The sequence below is a fragment of the Panthera onca genome, chromosome B2, assembly GCF_046562875.1.
Source record: "Panthera onca isolate mPanOnc1 chromosome B2, mPanOnc1 haplotype 2, whole genome shotgun sequence".
Taxonomy (NCBI): Eukaryota; Metazoa; Chordata; class Mammalia; order Carnivora; family Felidae; genus Panthera; species Panthera onca.
This window is the reverse complement of record NC_138343.1, coordinates 143,226,698-143,247,058: the sequence shown is the minus strand read 5'-3', so window position 1 is coordinate 143,247,058 and position 20,361 is coordinate 143,226,698. Positions and strand designations below refer to the sequence as shown.

The following is a 20,361-nucleotide window of genomic DNA, read 5'->3' as shown; positions in this document are numbered from 1 at the left end:
GTAGGCTTAAACTATTTGAACTTGGCATCTTACTGGGACAAGTAAGTTTTCACATCTGTCATCACTGAATACCTGCAAAACCGTGGTATCTTGCAAAACGGAATTTGCGGTCCTTACATTTTTTAAAACAACTAACATTTTAAAATCAAATACATAAAATTCAGTTACGAAATGTAGGATATGTGGCGGCTGGGTGGCTCAGTCGGTAAACCGTCCGAATTCGGCTCGGGTCATAATCTCTCACGGTCCGTGAGTTCGAGCCCCGCGTCGGGCTCTGTGCTGACAGCTCGGAGCCTGGAGCCTGTTTCGGATTCTGTGTCTTCCTCTCTCTCTGCCCCTCCCCTGTTCACACTCTGTCTCCCTCTCTTTCAAAAATAAACAAACATTAAAAAAATTTTTTACTAAATAAATAAAATGTAGGCTATGCCCAACGTCTTAAAGAAAACAAAAAATCTCAGGAAACTGAGTTCCTTCGCTCCAACACAAAACAGGTCCATGAACCCTCACCAACTCTTCACACGTAGTGCCACACAGCCACACTCCTGAAATATACCTTCGTTCCCTCACGCTCTATGAGTCAGGGTTATGGTAATGGTCATGTAGCCATTAAACTTTTTATTACTGGCCTACAATTAATTATTGGTATAAAAAGCAGTATACAGGTATGATGGAATCAGTAATAAAATTAATAAGCATGTGCAAATCTATAATTTGGTTTCTTTTTTAAAAAAGAACAACAAAGCTCAGTAATATACGTTCTAAATTCACAGCATACAATAACTGGCTTGAGGAATGTTTCTCTGAATCTAGAGTGAGCAGCAGATCTAAAATTTGGGGGACGAGGGGGAAAGTCTTTCCAACCTGAACATCAAAAAAAGATTTTCCTACTTTTGGCCTGCATCCAAGTCCTCTTGCAGAATATTCCGGAAATTGTTTGGCTCACTTCTGCCCCTTATCATTACCAGATAGTTTCTCAGCTCGTATATCCAGCTCACTAACCTTCAAAAATCTGGAACGGTCTCCTAAATTTAAGAAGGGGGAGGGGAGGATGCAGGGGAAAAGGAGGGCGCGGAAAGAGGCAGGGTTTCCAAAATGGACATTTGCAGGAGAAGGACAAGAGCTTGCTGTGACCACTGTTGTCGACAGCTCTCTGCGGCTGACACCAAGGGAGAAGAATCTGATTTGGCACGATAAATCTGCACCCCGGTCTGAAGGCCAGGGGACACATGAGTTTGACACAGCATGGCAAAAGCTTATATAGGAAGTACTTCACTTCCTATTCTAACAAACCCACAAAGCTGTGGATAAAGATATGAGGCCTGCACCACAAAAAAAAAAAAAAAAAAAAAAAGGCAAGAAAGTGCCAGACTTCAGCTTTTGGTTTTCCCAGGTAGTTCCGCAGGGTCTGGGAGCGAGAAGCCAGCTGGCTAGAGAGGCACCCTGCTGGAAGCAAGGCTCTGAGACGGCACCAGAGCCTAAGGCGCCACGGGATGGGCTTGGGGGGGGGGGGGGGGGCAGAGCTTTAAAACAGCGCCACTAGTGACTAACAGAGGTCATGTGAAATAGGGAGGGAGGTGAGCTGCACTTGGAAAGGTGCCAGGGCGAGTGGAGAGAGCCCACAGACCTGGCTCCGACTCCCGCCCCACCCTGCCCAGCTGTGTGGGACATGCTTGATCTCTGAAGCCCCAACTTCCTCATCTGCAAAACTCAGCTGCCACACAAAGTCACCGTGAGGAAAATCATGACTAGGAACGTACAACTTTTGAGAGACTAAGATTTAAGGCTTTCATCTGGTCAATAGAAGGCTCCGGGCAGCTTTAAAAATGGAGTTTACAAAAAAAAGGTACTTTGGCTTGGAGCCCTCCTAAAGGAATGTCACGTAACACTGGCCAGGAAGTGAGAGGGGCAGGCCCTGGTCTTGGGCCATCTCCACAGAGCTGGCAGAGCTGAAGACAGAGACTGGGGGGTGGGGGTGGGGGCCTTAGGGCACGCACACACACACACATACACACATGCACACACACACACACACACACACACCCCTCTGCTGCCTCCCAGGATCTCTCGGGACAGGACAGCCCACTTTGGGCCTACCCACGCTAAGGCCACGGAGCCACCAGCTCCCACCAGAACAGAAGCCTGATGCACTGAAACTCTGGCAGAGCAGCAGGGGCAAAGGACAGGACGGGACACAGTCTTCCTAAGGAGGTTCCACTGCAGTGCAAGGTGTGGGATTCTCAATAAACTGACAGGGGCCCCTTCGCAACACGAAGCTACCAGGAAGGACGGCCGGTCTTTCCTCTGCTGTGCCTGTGGCCTTTTTGCTCAGGTCCACTCCATATGGTAGCAGGATGCGGGCCTGTATTTCAACCCTCAACCCTGCTCTGTGAGGACTTCTTTAAAAATCAGAGTAATCACCTGGATGCTTGAATACTTTGTTGCTCCTATGCATAAAGGAGGCTTGGATCATGGGCTAAACCTCCCTCATTACACAGATATCTGAATTTGACTGCTTTTAAAGTCAACCCACCAGCGCATGGCATAGAATTCAAACCCGAATGCTCCGCCCCCTGGTAAGCTGTCACCGGTGTCCCAGAAAACCCTCCCAGACCCTGTGCCATTCCTTCTGAGCTCCAACCACAGGGACGGTCTGCCCTCCTGGGTGCCGGGCAGTCAACTCAGCTGCGGGACGGCAGTGAGGCCACTGTCGGGGGCTCATTCGGCCGGCAAGGTTCACACGGGAGAAAAGGCTCTGCTTTGAAGATGCCAGGCTCCAATGTCAGACTGGCACACACAGCTCAGCAGGACCTAACACCCGACCGGGAAAAGGAACCACACACACACAGGGCGCTCAGTCAGTGCCGGGGTGGGCATCGCCTCCGTGAGATCACTTAAGTAGGTCAACGCTAGCTCATCTCGGCCTCACGAGCTCTTAGAAGAACAAGGGCAAGTCTGTGGCCCACACTTCTGCTGAACGGTCTGCAAACACCATCACTCAACTTCACCCAATCCGTCCAGGTCGGTGCTGTGCCCCCTGCAGACACAGCACGATGGCCCTTTGAGATCCATGACCTTACCTCCTGTCACCAGCTCAGGAAGTGGCTGAGCCAGCCCTCCAAAGAGGCCTGTCCGGCCTCGGAGCACAGGCCACCTCCGCCACAGGGCCACAGTAAAAGCGTCACCAACGTAAATGTGACCTGAAGAGAAAAGGCCGCTGTTTGCTTAACTGCTACCCTCGGCAGAGGTCGTGCTTCTTAGTTCGCTGTGGAAGTTAAGACAGAAACTCCCATGTTTCCATCAAGTCTACCTTGATGGCTTACCTGCATGGTCCTCACACATTGTGCCTTCCCTCACCTCACTAAGGCCCATGCTTCACGGCACCCTGGCCACCAGACTCGTCCCCTACTTGGGGACAGCACCCCGAGTTTTGCTTCCTCTGTCTTCTCCTTCCTTCTCTCCCTTCGCCCTGGGTCACCAACCTTCCTCTCCGTGCTGGACCACTCCCTTCAGTGTACAAACCTATCGTGCTACACCCCACTTTTTAAAAAATTTTTTTTATGTTTATTTATTTTTGAGAGACAGAGAGAGACAGAGCATGAGTCAGGGAGGGGCAGAGAGAGAGAAAGAGAGACACAGAATCGGAAGCAGGCTCCAGGCTCTGAGCTGACAGCAGGGAGCCCGATGCGGGGCTCAAACCCACACACCGTGAGATCACGACCTGAGCAGAAGTCAGACACTTGACCGACTGAGCCACCCAGGCACCACTACACCCCACTTTTTACGACACTCTCCCTTGATCCCACAAGCCAGGGCAGCCACCAGCCACTGCTCTGATCCCTTTACAGCAAACTCCAAACCTACTGTCCCCGTGTCCTGTGCTCTCACATTCCCTCAAAGCCAACCAGGCTTTCACCAACACCTCCATCGTCACCACCAAACACCTCTCTCTGTGCTGCCAAAGCCAACGGTCACTTTTCCGCCTTTGTGGCAGTCGGTGCTCCCACCTGACACGCCTGACCACTTCCTTCCTCCAGCCCGGTCTTCCCTGGCCTTCCGGGACATCGCGCTGTCTTGGTTCCCGTCCCAGGCCCCTGGCATCTCTTCGTCGGCCTCCCCGGCAGGTCCCCCAGCATCTGTCCCTCAGACTCTGCCTCCACCACTGCCTAAGTACTCGCTCCGGTGCTCCCGATACAGTGCTCCTGATACGCAGTGGCCCCCAAACAGCCCCAGCCCGAGGGACTGCCCTCAGCCCGAAGGCACAGCTCGGAGGTCCGCTTGAGCCCACCCTGGATGCCGGGAGGCATCCCCACAGCGACACGGCCAAGCCGAATGCCCTGTCTTCCCCGTAGAGCAGCTCCACCAGCTCTCCCCTCCTCCGAAAACAGCAACTCCACCGCAACACAACTTCCAACTGCAGAGACCGAACCTCCCTCTCTCCTCGCATCCCGAAGCCATCACCAGCCCCACCTTCAAAATATCCAACTCCCACCACTTCTCACTACACCCTTTGCTACAACCCCCATCCGACCTGCTGTAACTTCTAACCTGGTCTATCAAAACTCCCAGCTTCCCCCTTTTGGCCATCCCCTACGTCACTCCCGGGCTCAAAATCCTCCCGGGGCCCCCCGTCCCTCACTACAAGGGCCTATGGGACCCGGTCCCCAGCTACTTCTTCCTTCCAGGCCTCTCCTGCTCCCTCCGGCACTCATGCTGCTCCCGCCCCAACGGCCCCTCTGCCACGCCCCAGCCACGTCAGCCGTGCTCCCCTCCAGAGCACCCGACGCGGGGTCCCCCGCTCGAGGCACTTCCTCCGCGCGCTAAGCTTGCACATCCTCTTGGAAACGGCCCCACCCGTGGCTCGTCCCTCCCCCAGTGTCAACCAAAGTGACAACCAAAGGGCGACTCTAGAAGACAGAAAAGAGAAGCCACGCTGGCTTCCCACTGTGCCTGCGGTGAGTAAACATCTGCGGCAGGCGGCAGGTGGAGGAGGGTCAGAGGAACCGCGAGGGTGACTCAGTGGAGACGCACCCTTGTCACTCGTAGGAACCCACTTCTTCGGGACTTCCATTCTGGTGGTTTGGTTTTCTGTTTTCAGACAGGGGGCGAAGAGCAGGAAGTCTTGGGAGGCAGACTGTTTCCAGGACAAGGCATCGGCGTACCAGGCGGAGCCGGTTTCAGAGCGAAGCTAACGTCTGACGCCAACAAATGAAATTTACACCTGGTCCAAACCCGCCGGGCCGTCTACGCCTCAGTGGGCTCTCCACATGCACAGGTTAGTGCCACACACGCACGCGTGCGCGGAGAGTATTTACGGCACCCAAGCACGAAGGCTCCTTCCTCCCAGGCCGCCCACTGGCAACCACATCTCAAAGGCCATTTGTCACCGCTCCCACATTTCGTAATCTCTCCGTCCATACCCTGCACCAAAACTAAGGTTGATACGGTCACAGCCTCTCTAATTTCCACAGGTCGCCTCGCTCGCCCGCCGTGAGCCGAAATACTCAGAAGAATCTGCTCCCTCCGCCCAAGCAGGCCGCCCTCCCTCCCTCTGTCTACTCGAGGGCACAGCTGCCCCAGGGGATCTAAAAGCACACAAAAGTGAACAGGAAAATCCCACCAAAGATCTCTGGCTGATCTGAAGGGCAGGTTCTGTGCTCGCAGGAAGGAGAGCGACTGGCATTTCCGCCACCGTGGCCCCCCGCACCCGCTAACACAAGGACGAAAATAGGCAGATGACACACGGCTCGGGGCACCTCAAGGACCTAGCCAGCAGCAGCCGTTTTTCCAGCTGTACAGCACAGTGGACTTCAGGAAGTGCTCTTCTCACCTCCCCCACCCCGGCCCGCCGTCTGGCTCCCCGCCCCCACCTACAGCACACAGCCTGGGACCCAGGGCCCCACTCCCCCTGCAGGGGGAGCCGGGGGAGGGGTGAGGACCAGCCGCTCCTGACTGCTGACACCCCCCCCTCCCCACCCCCCCAGCCCCGGGCGGGCGGGAGTCAGCTGGGCCTCTCACCCCTCCAGGAGATGGCCGGGGAGGCCGGTTCTGCACGGCTGCGGCCGCCCCCGGGGAAGGCAGACCAGCCAAGGAAACGGCAGGGGAGGACCCGGGGCCGCAGGCCATATGGCATCTGCATCGGCCCAAAGCCCACACCTCCTATCATCAAGCGTCTCCTTGTCCGAGGGAATCTGAGTTGGGCTTTTCCCCAACTCACAAGCGAAGGAATCCTGAAGGATGCATACTTCACAACCACAGAATTCTGGATGCAAAATGGACCCCGAGAATCACACAGTCTGATGATTTTTCAACTTCTTCAAAGGATGGAAACATTTCTTTCTCAAAAGGACTCTTCAGTGGAGCGCCACTGTAGAAATCGGCTACAGAAGAGATGCTCTCTGGTTGAGGCAGAAACCCCACGGCACTAACGGAGAACCCGGGGCAGGTGGGGGGGTGAGGGGGGGTGCAGAGTAAGAGGCTAAAAATATCATGGGGACAACGCAACGTTAAACAGACAAAACGTAATCACCGCCACCACCGTTTCTGAACACTGAGGAGGGGGCAGGCGCTGAAATTCTCTAACTCTCAAACCAGCCCTGAAAACTTGTCCAGCACCCTGATTTGGCACAAGAGGAAATCAAGGTCTGTAAGGATCAGTGACTGGCCTGAGACCTTATAACTCGTAAAGAGAGGAGTCCAATTTCCAAACCAGGATGGCCGCTTCCAGAACGAACGGCCCTCTCTTGCAAAGGAAACTGAGATCCAGAGAAAAGAGATCTGCCACAGCCAACTCCGTAATCCAGCTCCTAGGAGAACACACTGCACTTGGCCAACTGCAGTGAACACAGAGTTTATCAGCTATCTCCTGGCAGGCTCAGGCTGGGGGGGGGGGGGGGGGGGGGGGGGGATACCTGGGAAGGCAGAAATTCCCGAGATCTGAAGAGCAGACAGGGAGATACAGCAGCCAGAGGCCCGCCCTGCCCATCCCCCAAGCTCCCCCCAAACCACTCAGAGCCAAGATCCAACAACTGCTGCCAGCCCTACCCTGCACAGCTGCACTAGGACAAGCAACAAATGTCCCGAAGGAGACGTACTGCAAAGACCACAGTCAAGAATCACCAGTCATCAGAAGGACACCGCCATGAAAACGAGAGGGCAAACTCCAGCAGAAGACCCAGGGCCCAAGGAAGGAGAAGTAACAGAGCAAGGAGAGCACAACTTTCCAACCCATCTTCCCAGAAATGATGAAAGCTGCACGGCCGTGAAGACAGGTGGGGTCACAGGCAGCTCTGGATACATATCAACTGGAGACCTTGTTAAAATGAAGAATTAAAAAATTAAAACGTTTAAGAACCTATGAGCAACAGATTGGCTAAACTGGGAGACAGGAAGCAAGACATTCTTCTGGAACTCTGTTCATAGCAGTAGCCAGATACAAAGTATAAAAGACCAGAGGAGCAACACAAAGAATAAGTTACAGTAAAGAAAAGCTGAACAGCACAATAAAAGAAACTTTGACCCAAAGGGAGAAGGAGTTGTTCCAAACACACAGAACACTCCCAACTTGACTAGGTGCTAGGCCACAGGGGAAATGTCACTAAATTCCACCACGTTTACTAGCCACAGTGGGGAGGGGAGGGGGGGACGGGACGGGAGGGGGGGACAGGGAGGGGAAGGGGGAGGCAGGGCGGGAAGGGGGACGGAGCCATTTACCTAGGGGAAAAAAGATTCTAAAAAATTAGTGGGTCCAGGAAGTTGAAATAGTTAAACTTTTGCATCCTGAAAGAAAATATTTAAAATTTAAGGATAAAAAAAACTATGTAACAAACCTCTGAGTGATACAGTCCTCAGAACAAAGAAACATATAGCTTTAAATTCATCTCATGTTACGTAAAATGATTTAAAATAAAAGATCTAAGCTTTTCAATGAAATTACCAATAGAGAGCAGAAATTAGTAAAATTGAAAATAAATGGTGAGAGAGACGGTGAATGTAAAACGGTAGTTCTTTTAAAGACTGAAAAGGGTAAACAAACAAATCTTTCGTAAGTATGAAGAAAAAAGTGCACAATTAAAATCAGAATATTTTTTAACTTACCTAGAGATACAAAGGGTTATTGTCAAAACTAGGAGGTAGCATGCTGCGTTTTTATATACGAATGTGAAATTAACATGACAACTTCCTAGAAAATATGGAGTTTCGGTCAACTGGCTCAAGAAAAAGTTGCAAATCCAGCTAGCTAAATAAAGAGGATAAAACTGAAACCATAATCAAAACTCCTCCCCCACTGTACTCTACCTCCTCAAAGACACCAGACCCAGAGAGCTTTACTGGTGAGTTCTACCAAAATTTAAGTAAGAGAACATGCCCATCTTACACAAAAGTGCTCCACAACATATAAAATACTAAAAGCTTCCTAGCTCTTTCCACAAAGCAAACATGCTCTTGATGCTAAACTCAGCCAAGAACAGCACGGCAAAGAAAATTACAGTCCAATCTCACTAAAACACAGCTATAAGCATCCTATATAAAATACTAGCAAACAGAACTAGATGTATTCATGGAAGAAATATACGTTCACCTTCTCCTCACACCATACATAAAAATTAACCCCCCCCCAAAAAAAAACTGATCCTAGGGCTAAACATAAAAGTTAAAACTATAAAACTTCCAGACAACCATAAGAGAAAATCTGTTTGACCTTTGAGTAGACCAATGGTTCTCAACTGGAAGTAATTTTGGCCACCAGCAGCCATTTAAAATGTCTGAAGACATGTTGTCTGTCATAACTGAGAGGGCGGGGGGCGGGGGGGGTCCCTCCTGGCATCTAGCGAGTAGACGTCAGGGATGCTATGTAACATCCTATAATGTACAAGAGCCCCCCATGACAGAGAATTACCCAGCCTAAACGTCAATATAGTTAAGGTTGCGAAACTTTAGGGCAAGATTTCTTAAGCTGCAAAAAAAAACACAAAAAACAAAAAACACAAACCGTTAAAAAAAAAAAAAAAAGATAATGGGAATGCAAGTTGGTGCAGCCACTCTGGAAACAAGTCTGGAGGTGCCTCAAAAAACTAAAAATAGAACTACCCTATGACCCAGCAATTGCACTACTAGGCATTTATCCACGGGATACAGGTGTGCTGTTTCGAAGGGACACATGCACCCCCATGTTTATAGCAGCACTATCAACAATACCAAAGTATGGAAAGAGCCCAAAGGTCCATCGACAGATGAATGGATAAAGAAGATGTGGTATATATACATATACAATGGAGTATTACTCAGCAATCAAAAAGAATGAAATCTTGCCATTTGCAACTACATGGATGGAACTGGAGGGTATTATGCTAAGTGAAATTAGTCAGAGAAAGACAAATATCATATGACTTCACTTATATGAGGACTTTAAGAGACAAAACAGATGAACATAAGGGAAGGGAAACAAAAATAATATAAAAACAGGGAGGGGAACAAAACAGAAGAGACTCATAAATATGGAGAACAAACTGAGGGTTACGGGAGGCGTTGTGGGAGGGGGGATGGGCTAAATGGGTAAGGGGCACTAAGGAATCTACTCCTGAAATCATTGTTGCACTATATGCTAACTAATTTGGATGTAAATTTAAAAAAATAAAAAATAGAATTACAAAATAAATAAAAATAAATTAGCAAACAAAAAATAAATTGAAGTTCATCAAAATGAAAAAATATCTGTTGACAAAGTATACATTAAGAAAATGAAAAGGTAAGCCAAAGACTGGAAAAAATATTCATAGTACACAGTACACATACCTAAGGACTTGTACTCAGAATACATAAAGAGCTCTTAAAACTCATTAAGATGACCACTGCCCCCCCCCCACACACACACACACACAAAACTTTGTCAGGGGGGAGAGTGGTGACAAAAGACTGGTTTTAATAAAGAGACATTGCTGAAGACCGTCCAAATGGTCAATAAACACATGGAAGATGTTCAACATCATTAGACATTCCAATAAATACGAGGAAAGATATGCGACACCATGAATCGGGGATACGGAAATTAAAACCACACTGAGATACACTGCAAACCCACTAGAATGACTAAAACTAAAACTGGTAAGATCAAGTGTTGACCCGGACACTGAACTGGAACTCTCACACGTGGCTTGTGGGAATGCAAAAGGACACTCACCTCCGAATACAGCGTGACAGCTCTCAGAGTGAAACACCATACGTTGAACAATTCCACGCCTGTGTATCTACTCAAGAGAAAAATGAATGCACAAGTCCACACGGACTCGTTTGCAAATACTCAACAGCTGTATTCGTACTAGCCAAAAACCGGTTAACACCTAGATTTTTCCTAAACCAAAGAGAAAAATCAAAACTAAGATTACACTATTTAAAATTAACAAAAATAAGGAGAAGGGTGTGCATGGTTGCTGCCTCCCTAGGGAGAGCAGTCGTGGCCAGCACAAACTTCTAGGATTCCGATGCGCCGCTCCATTTGTGCTGTCTCCATTCCGGCTCTGGCTCCTCCTGATTTTCCCTCTGCTTAAGAAATTACTGGAAAATAACCGAATCCTGCGTCACCTTGCAAGGATCAAACACGAGGAGACACAATCAGCATAAGTCCAGGCCTCTGTCCCTCACTGGTCATGAGTCAGCTACGAGGAAGACACAAAGGGGCCACAGGTATTCCACCTTCCCGTACACCATCACTGGCCAGTGGGGGCATTACCAAGAGATAGACCTCTGTGGCTAGGACAACAAAAAGGAAGAAAACAAAAAAAGAAGTAACCAGCAAAGTAATGAGGTACTTTCTGCCGCGAAGTCCCAGTTCTGATACCCTACTGAATCATCTGCCCAGCTCAATACAGTTTTACATGCCAAGATCAAAATACAGATGAGAACATCTGAATCATTTTTCTCAGCCCCATCTTTTAAAACTCTTTCTATGAAACACTGATAAAAGGTGGGAAATCCAATCAGGAATTCATTTCCTGGGAATCTGTCAGGACGCTGCTCTAAGAATCAATGCATGAGGTCTAATGTACCCATAATTTAACCATCTTGGGCTTCTCCCACACTTACTGTTGCAAGAAATGTACACACACAAATGCATGTGGTCCAGGTTTAACATGTGGCCCAAATTAAGCATATAAGCATTGTTCCTTCAGAAAAATCGCAGGAAAAAAAAATCTCCTTAGAGACAGCAACTAAACCAACCCCAACTCCCGGCTGGCCTCGTTATTCTCTTGTTCTTGATATAATAAAAACTTTCCAGCATTTGTACCCAAACAACTGGGAGGAAACTTGTTCTGAATAAATTATAAAGTATTTTACTTAAATCATGCAGCCCAATGCATTATTTTATAATTAGTACAAACTATTAAGACCTCACTTACTAAGGATGTTAACACCTAAACAAACAGGAAACTCACCTACTACATACGATGCAAGACGGCATTTTACAAAGTGTAAATCCCACGGCGATGAGTAAAGCTACTGACGAGCAGAGAGCATTTTGGTCACTTTGGGTGACTTCTGGCGACTCTGCAAGGCCTGGCTTCTGCCCGACCCCCCCCCCCTGTTATCACTGTTCCAGCCCTACTGACCTCCAAACATTCCTCACCGGCATTAACACTCCTCCTTCCTCAGGACCTCTGTACATGGCCAGACCCACAGCCACTCACACCGGCCTCGGGAAATGCCTTCTTTCTGCTAGCACACTGCCTCCCCAAAAAACAGCTCAGTGACTAAAAATCACCAACTTCTTCCACAGCACAGGACTCACCCGGCACGGCAATGCTCTTGAGTCTTAGAAAACACACGACTGAGTTGCTCTAACAAGAAGCACATTAAGCACTGCGTAGAGCCAGACACACTTCGGGAACATCGCCTTTTTCGTCCCTGCTTTCCAGTGCACAACTCACAGAGACCAGTTCTGTCCCCCAGGTGCACAGATGCAGTTAAAGATCCTGCTGAAATAGCTCTCTGTGTTGCCGGCATCCCTCCCGGTAACTAACTGCACCAGGGACGGGACCCCTGCCACCGCCTTACCCCAGGAGAGAGCAGGGCCGCGGCTGGCCCCAAGCTCTGCCCTCACCCCGGGGGCCTCACCAGGTGACCTGCAGGCAGCCCTGAAGCAGACTCGACCTCCCTCGTGTCGGTTCTAAGGGACTGCAGATGAAAAGTGCCTTCTCTGGTTCTAGAGAGCTGGGCTTCAGAGAAGTTGCTTCCCAGGATCCAACTCTATTATTTCGAGATGATGAGAATTTACTGCAGGGCTCTAGTTAAAGCTGTACAGTGTCTGGGCACTCCCCACCTATGGCGTGGATGGTGGGTGTCTGGGGACTGCCCTAGGCACCAAGCCACCGCGGACAATTTCCAATGGAAAACTGTGTTCTGTGTTGCAAACAAGCAATTTACAAATACTTGGAATGTAATCCTTGAGTCTACTGGGGACATCTACCTAGGGTCTGCTGTCACTTGACCAAGCTCCGCAAAGAGTAATACTTGGAGCGGCCTAGTTTCCATACTCCCTACTGGAGATCTGGGTGGGTTATTCACATTTCAGCCAATGGACACCCAGAGATGGAATAAAAAGGCACTTGAACACACTCTGCTTTGGTGATACTTAGCAGAACTTTTCATACTTGATTAAAAAAATCATCAGCTCTGGGGCACCCGGGTGGCTCAGTAGGTTAAGCGTCCGACTTCAGCTCAGGTCATGATCTCAAAGCTCGTGGATTGGAGCCCCGCGTTGGGCTCTCTGCTGCCAGCACAGAGCCGGCTTCAGATCCTCTGTCCTCTCTCTGCCCCTCCCCTGCCAGCACTCTCCCTCTCAAAAATACAGACATTAAAAACAAATTATCAGCTCCCATTCGTACTCTTCAAATATACGCTCGAGTCAAGGAACTTTTAGCCAGTGTTATCTCATAAAAATACACAGATTTTTTACACACACACACACACCCAAAAGTTGTAACAAGCATTTAAGCCAAGATATTCATTTAAAACAGGAACAAATAGGAACGTTTTCATTTGGCAGAATATGGAGTTTAAAGCTGAGATTATGCAGGGCTCTGGAGAAGTCTCAACGCAAAACCACAGAGCGGTAACAGGGAAAAGAAACGTGTGCAAGCACACCCCTGAATTAACTGGGAGATTTGCTGTCCTACAGAACTCTGGCAGAAAAAGTAAACACGCCAACTTTAAAGGCATTCTGAGACTGCAGAGGACACATTTATCACACTAACAGCGCACATCACCCAAGAGCACTCTCTAGCATTTGCTAAGTTAAAGATACAAAGGCCATTGCCTACTGGACCCAGAGGCCATGTTCCACTCGCAGATGAGGCTGTGAGGACTAACGTAATGCGAAACTAAGGGCCCCTTGCCTCAGCCACTATGTATGGGTCTGCGCTTGAAGCCAACTTTAACCTTAGCCCTTAAAAGATAAATTCCAATTTGCTAACAAATCCAAGACTTCAATACCACTAGCCCAGCTGAGTTAATTTCCTATGGAGAGGGCTGCTCACAGCAGCCATTATTCCAAAACCTTCTTTAAACGCAAGCTGTAGCCTGACCTTGCAGAAGCTGCCCCCCTTTTGTGTGTACCATGCACCATGCTCATTACGGTGTAATATGTATGTGAGGAGGCAGCCTGCCTAAAAATGAATGTGCAGTGAACCCTCCATCCGACTGTTCCCCCCCCCCCCACAAAAAAAAGGGAAGAGAAATAAAGAACATGGCCCTTGCACAGAATTCCTGTTGTGAGCTCAGCCTCACTCTCCTTAGAACAAGCTCTAACCTCAGAGGTACGAATGAGACCATCTCTGACACAGGGGAAAAACCAGAATCCCATAAACCACACCACAAACTCAAAGTTCAGTTCAAAGCAGGTTCAACTCATTCTGAGAAGGAACCTCCTACTGCCACTGGGAGCTCTTTGACTGTTTGCTGGTCTTTCTGAGCTCTTCATCCTGCTCCCTTTTTACCAAAGTTTAAAAAATCAATAAAAGTTGGATTTTCTGTCATCCTAAACAGCTCAGAAAAGGTTGGTCAGAAAATCCTCCTAACGGGCAGCTCCCCACCCCCAGGACTCCTGTCCTAACCAGCACAGGGCACTAACAGCCCTCGACGGGTCTAGCGATTATACAATCATGATTCCCAGAGCAAAAGACTCCACTAGAATAATCCACCCTAGAGACAATGACATCATGTGAGCAACTAGACAGGAAGTTAGGCTCGGAGAAGTGGAAGGGTAAAGTCTTGAAAGCCAATACAGGATGACCACCCTCCATTCCCTCGATCAAAAAAAAAAAAAAAAAAAAAAAGTCACCTTCTGCAGAAAAGCTACTTTAAAGAGAACATGGAAAACCTACAAGCAGGAAATCAATCAGCAAATGAAACCAACCCCTCCCACCCCAGTAAGGCCATTCGTGTGGGTGTCCTTCCACACTAAGGGGCCTCTCCAAAGTCCCGCTGGTGGAACTTTGAGAAAAACGTGCAGCGGGAACAAAGCAAAGCTGTAGTTCCTGCGTCCTCCAACTTTCGCAGGCGCACCGCTGTGAGAGGGCAGGCGCTGGGCGGAGGGCGCCCGCAGCGTGTCACCCGGTTGAGTCGGGGCGGCCGGCTGCTCGCACACAAAGCCGCCCGGACTTAGTGACAGCCACAAGTGGCGAGACAGCGGGCCCCCCCCCCACCACCCTGGGCCAGTGCCAGGACGGCGAGTACCCCGCGCCCCCCGCCCGCGCGACCCCTCTGTCTCTCATCCTTCGCCACTATGCGGGCAACTTTCCCTCGGGGACGAGGGAACCCAAACCCGGGCTAAAGGCGACTCGGGGAGCCCAGCCCGTCCGCAGAGCGCCCCAGCCACCCCCCCCCCCCAAAACCAGCCCCGCTGCGCGCCCCGGGCACCTCGAGCGAAGCCTGCGCCCGGGCGGGCCACCCACCTGCACAGCTCGGGGAACTCGGCGCCCTGGGCCCGCGCGGCTCCCGGGGCCAAGACGAGCAGCAGCAGCAGCAGCTGCAGCAGGAGCAGGGAGAGCAGCGGGCAGCCGGCGGGCGCGGGCCCCAGGTGGGCGCTCCGGCCGGCGGCGGCCCCCATCGCGCCCGGCCCTGGCTGCGCGGCGAGCGCGGGGCTAGCGGCGCGCGGCTGCCGGGGGCCGCGCCCGGGACATGGTCGCGCCGCCAGGGCGGAGACTGAGGTGGAGACGGAGAGAGGCGCGAGACGAGCGGGAGCGGAGCGGGAGCCCGAGGGGCGCACGGCTCGGCTCGGCTGGGCTCGGCGGCGGCGGCGGCGGCAGCGGCGGCGGCCCCGGAACCGCGTCACGTGACCGCGCCCGGCACCGCCCCCTCCCCCGCCCCGCTCACATGACTCCCTTGTTCAGGTGATCCCCGCCCGCCCCGGCTCCGCCCAGGCCCGGTCACGTGAGCGCGGCACGCGCGGGGCAGGAAGCGGCGCGGCGGGGCGCGGGGCGCAGGTGCGTGGCGTGGGCCTGCGTCCCGGTGGCGGCGGGGACCGGTGACCCGGGCCTCGCTTAACTCCCTGCGCACACTCTGGGTCGCGTTGTGCGGTCTCCCCAACTTGGAGTTACCGCACCCCAACCTCCACCGACGGCCGGGGAGGGGAAAGTAAGAGGGCTCGGACTTTTCGTGCCCAGCCGTAAATGCCATCGCTCGGCAGCGTTGCTTCGGATCCTTGAGTGGAAACGCACTTTTCCGCTCTGCGGAGCCAGATCGCGGAGCCCTGCGTGGGGTTCCAGCGTTTGTCCGGCAGAGCGAGTTACACGACCTTCCCCGGCAATGTTTTTCCCCAGCATGGGCTTCCTACATTAAGGAAGGCAGCACAAATATGGGCCCGAAGAATATGAAGGACGCAAAAGTGTAACTGAAGCGAGTGCCACTTAACAAGACTTTATTAATTCCTCTATTCAAGTAATCTGTTGAACCCATACTGTGAATGGCTCTGAGCTGTGCACAGTGAAAATAAGAAATCTGAAGATTTGAACTCAAAAAAACTGACCTTCTCTTAGAGCAAATAAAAGCTACAGACTAACCACAGTGGTGACGTTCGTCTTTCCTTTAATGCTTACTCCATGCCAAACACTGCTAGCTAGCACTTAAGCATGAATCTGGAAATTGTGACGTTGGCACCTTGTTGTACATGAGGAATAGACGCATAAAGATGTTAAGTAACTTATCCAAAAACACTTTTGGGTAAGTGGCAACGCTGGGATTCAAACACATACAAATAATCATGGCCCAATAACAGCTAACATTTATTAAGCGGGTAACTATGTGTGAAGTAGCATTTTGGTGTTTTGACTTAGCTCGTTAATCCCAACGAAATCCTATTTTTAAGGTACTTTTATTGCACCCATTTTACAGATGAGGAGACTGAGGCAGAGAGAGATTAAATAACTGCCAGTCATGCAGCTAGTAAGAAAAGTCCTGGGTTTGAGCCAGGTCAGAGAGCGCCAGAATCTGTGATTTAGTCACCATACTATTGGAAGAGTAATACGACCCAAGAAAGGAAAGTGTTGCAGTGGCTCAACACTCCAGTGGCTATCTGGGAGAGCTCAGATATCCAACTGTGGGCATCTAGAAAGGGCTCATATTTTGCAACTCCAGTGTTATAATCAATATAGGCAAAGATCTTCAGGGGATACTAAAACCATCAGGTGAAAAATTATTACAACTGGAATATTCACTTTGTCTCAAAATATCACCCTCAAAGTGCATTTCCCTAATAAAAGGAAAGCTTATCTTTACAGTGGAAAGATCTGATAGAACCACCTTAATCGAGTGATTGAAATGAGTGTCACCAACATTTGGAGAAACTAACATTTTCTGTGTCCTAAAGTGATGCGATGAAAAATACTGCTAAAGGGTGATATTTTAAAGACAGTATAATTATCACTCAGATGCAGATATAAAAGGAACATGCGTCAAAGATATTATTTAAATCATTAATTAACATGAGAACTAATAGCGTGTTACAACTGGCTCAAAGGAGAATCCAAAGAGAGTCCAACGCATATATAGGCTGTCAGGAATGCTGAAGTTGAGTTGCCCAATGGGCAGAGGATTGTTCAATGTCCATAAGGCAAAAACCAGTTGCATATTCAATGGACACAATGTGCATTTCTAAAGACAAGAATCATAGATATTACCATCGGTATTCTACAATCTTCCAAGTTGTGAAATAGCTCAATGACAATGAAAGGCACAAAACCCCTTATAGAATCAGATAAGTCCAGCAGGGTGCTTTAGACGATGCCTAGTCTTCCATTGAAGTTGCTCAATATTATTTTTGGTCCATTTCAAGGTCTTCCATAATTTTCCCTGATAGTAAACAATATCACTTATTTGATATTCTTATCAAGATGTTTAATTTGTTTTAAGTTTATTTATTTTGAGAGAGACAGAGACAGTGCGAGTAGGGGAGGGGCAGAGAGAGAGAATCCCAAGCAGGCTCCGTGCTGCCAGCACAGAGCCTGACACAGGGCTCAAACTCACAAAACTGCAAGATCATGACCTGAGCCGAAACCAAGAATTGGACCCTTAACCGACTGAGCCACCCAGGCGCCCCTTAAGATGTTTAATTTAAATCTAATCAAAATACAACAATTGACTCCAGATTGTGGAACATTCTATAAGAAAATTGAACTAGACAATTAAAAAATGTCAAAGCTCTGAAAGACAACCCCCTCCAAAAAAGTCATACTACTATTCCAGATCAGGATTATGAATGACAGACTGAGGGCCAAAGTTTTATTGGAATATAGCCATACCCATTTGTTTATATACTGTTTATGGCTGCTCTTGCCTACAATAGCATCGAGCAGTTGCAACAGAGCCCACAAAGCCTATTCTACCAACTGGCCCCCTATGGAAAAGTTTTCCAATATCCATTCTACATCAATGGTTCACAAAGTGTGGTCCTTGGGCCAGCAGTTTGGACATCACCTTCCTGCTTGTTACAAATGCCAGTTCATGGGCCCCACTCTGACCTACTGACTCAAAATCTTTGCTGATGGGCCCCCAGATAATTGCTCTCTAGGAGATTCTCATACACATGAAGGTTTGAGAACCACTCTGCTGAATTAAAGGAGAATAAAGAGGCAAGACAACAAAATGCAATACATGACCCTTAATTGGAGACTGGACCCCAAAAAAAGGAAAGCATAAGGGACACTTGAGGATAATTGGCAAAGCTTGAAAGTAAATTTTATATAAGAAACTCTAAAGTCAAATGGATAGAGCATAATTCTCCTGTATTTCATTTAAGCAGCAAACCTTTGAGAAAATGGAAACTCCAAGATGTTAGCTCAAGACCCCATGTTATGCGTTGAATTATGTCCCCTGAAAAAATATGTTGAAGTCCTAAGCCCCATTACTCCAGAATGTGACCTTAGTTAAAAATAGAGTCCTTGCAGATGTAGTTAGTTGACCTTAGATCAGAACGGAGTAGGGTGGGCTCAATCCACTAAGACTGGCATCCTTATAAGAAGTGGAGTAGAGGGGCACCAGGGTGACTCAGTCAGCTGAGGGTCCAACTTCAGCTCAGGTCATGATACCGCAGTTCCTGAGCTCAAGCCCCGCATCGGACTCGCTGCTGCCAGCCTGTCTGCAGAGCCTTGTTCGCAACCTCTGTCCCCCTCTCTCTGCTCCTCCCCCACTTGCACTCTCCCAAAAATCTAAGAGAAAGAAAGAAAGAAAGAAAGAAAGAAAGAAAGAAAGAAAGAAAGAGAGAGAAAGAAGGAAAGAAAGAAAGAAAGAAAGAAAGAAAGAAAGAAAGAAAGAAAGAAAGAAGCGGAGTAGAGACATGGAGACACGCAGAGGGGAAGAAGGCCACATAAAAAATGGAGGAGTGAAGCATCTACAACAAAGGACACCAGGAATTGGTGGCACCACCAGAAGCTGGGAGAAAGACAAGGAACACATTCTCCCCTAGAACCTTCAGAGAGAGCACGGCCCTGCTGACGCCTTGATTTTGGGCTTCTAGCCTGCAGAACTATAAGACAACGCATTTCTGTTGTTTCATTTTGCGGTACTTTGTGTTAAAAACAAGACAGCAGGGCCAAAATGGAATCACTTGGGCTGAGCTCCATGCCACCAAACTGAGACTTAATTACAATCTGAGCCTCTCCCAGAAATGGAATCTTAAACCAGTCAGTCAGGAATCACCAGGTCAACATGAGTGAGGTACTCTGCTTGAGAGACCCCTGCCGTCTCCCGTCTCCAGAAGGAAAGTGACCTTGACTGACACCACCAACCTACTTGTTGCTAGTATGACTTCCCTCTAGGTAACTCCCTCTTTGCTAGTATAACTCCCCCTCCTCCCTTCTGTCTCTAAAAGTCTTCCATCTTGTACTCAGAACTCCATTCTGTCTGCTAGAAGAGATGCTACGCCAGTCCTGAATCATTGACTAAAGCCAATAACATCTTTAAAAATATACTCCGTTGAGGTTTTGTTTGTCACAGCAGTCTTAGAACACACATTCACCTTGCAACTAACAGGACAGATTCAGGCTTGGAATCCAGGTGTTCCAAACACGACACCATCATGAAGCCTCAATCTTCTTGCACCTGACACTTGGCCTGGCTTTGGAAACACAAGTTCAGCTGACAGACCATGGGAAAACATATGCTCCTGCTGTGGATTTCCCTCCTTGGTGTCTGAAAGAGTAGTAGCTGCAGGTAAAGCCAGTGGGGGCCCCTTTGGAACATAAACCACAAGTTATCAAACTGATGGTGCTCAGAGGTCTCTCTGAAACTCAGGCAGAAGCATGCAACAAAATTCCAGAAACTTTTCTGAATACCCAGGAAAGGGCAAAATTGTACTACAAGATCCTCAAGTTACGTTGTCATTTCTGTTGGGTGTTTCCTGATCCCTACAACAATAAACAAAGTAATCTGTTTTCCCAGAAAAAAATTGTATGGTAAATAGTATTAAGGAATCCATGCTAAATTTTGGGGGGTGAGATAATGATATTGTCATTTTGTAGAAGAATGTCCTTGTTCTTACGTGACACATGCTGAACATATCATGCATGCTAAACTACATGCTAGAGTCTCATGATGTCAGCAACTTTCAAATGGCTCCAAAAGGAAAAGATATATGTATATAGATAGAGACGAGATGTCCAACATATTAACAGTTGCTGCATGTAGATGAAGGGGGTATCAGTGCTCTGTACTATTTTTTCAGTTTTTCTGGAAGCTTGACATTTTTCAAGCATGAGTTGGGAAAGAGGTCCCATCAGGGAAGCGATTGCTTCTGAGGTGAGCCTGGAAGGAAGTTGGTGGCGGCGGGTGGTAGGGGTGGCCCAGAGAGTGGACATAGAGAAAGGGCATTGCAGA

At 49.0% G+C, this 20,361-nt stretch overlaps 1 protein-coding gene across 1 annotated transcript in view; it reads right to left on the bottom strand.

Moving 5' to 3' along the window:
• IGF2R (insulin like growth factor 2 receptor) overlaps positions 1-15,314 on the bottom strand; it is a 103,602-nt gene extending 88,288 nt beyond the window's left edge. Inside the window, exon 1 of the mRNA XM_078447533.2 lies at positions 14,946-15,314. Coding sequence (XP_078303659.1) covers positions 14,946-15,100 — 155 coding nt within the window. The 5' untranslated portion in view covers positions 15,101-15,314. The remainder of the gene's footprint in view (positions 1-14,945) is intronic.
• Between the last annotated feature and the right edge of the window lie 5,047 nt (positions 15,315-20,361).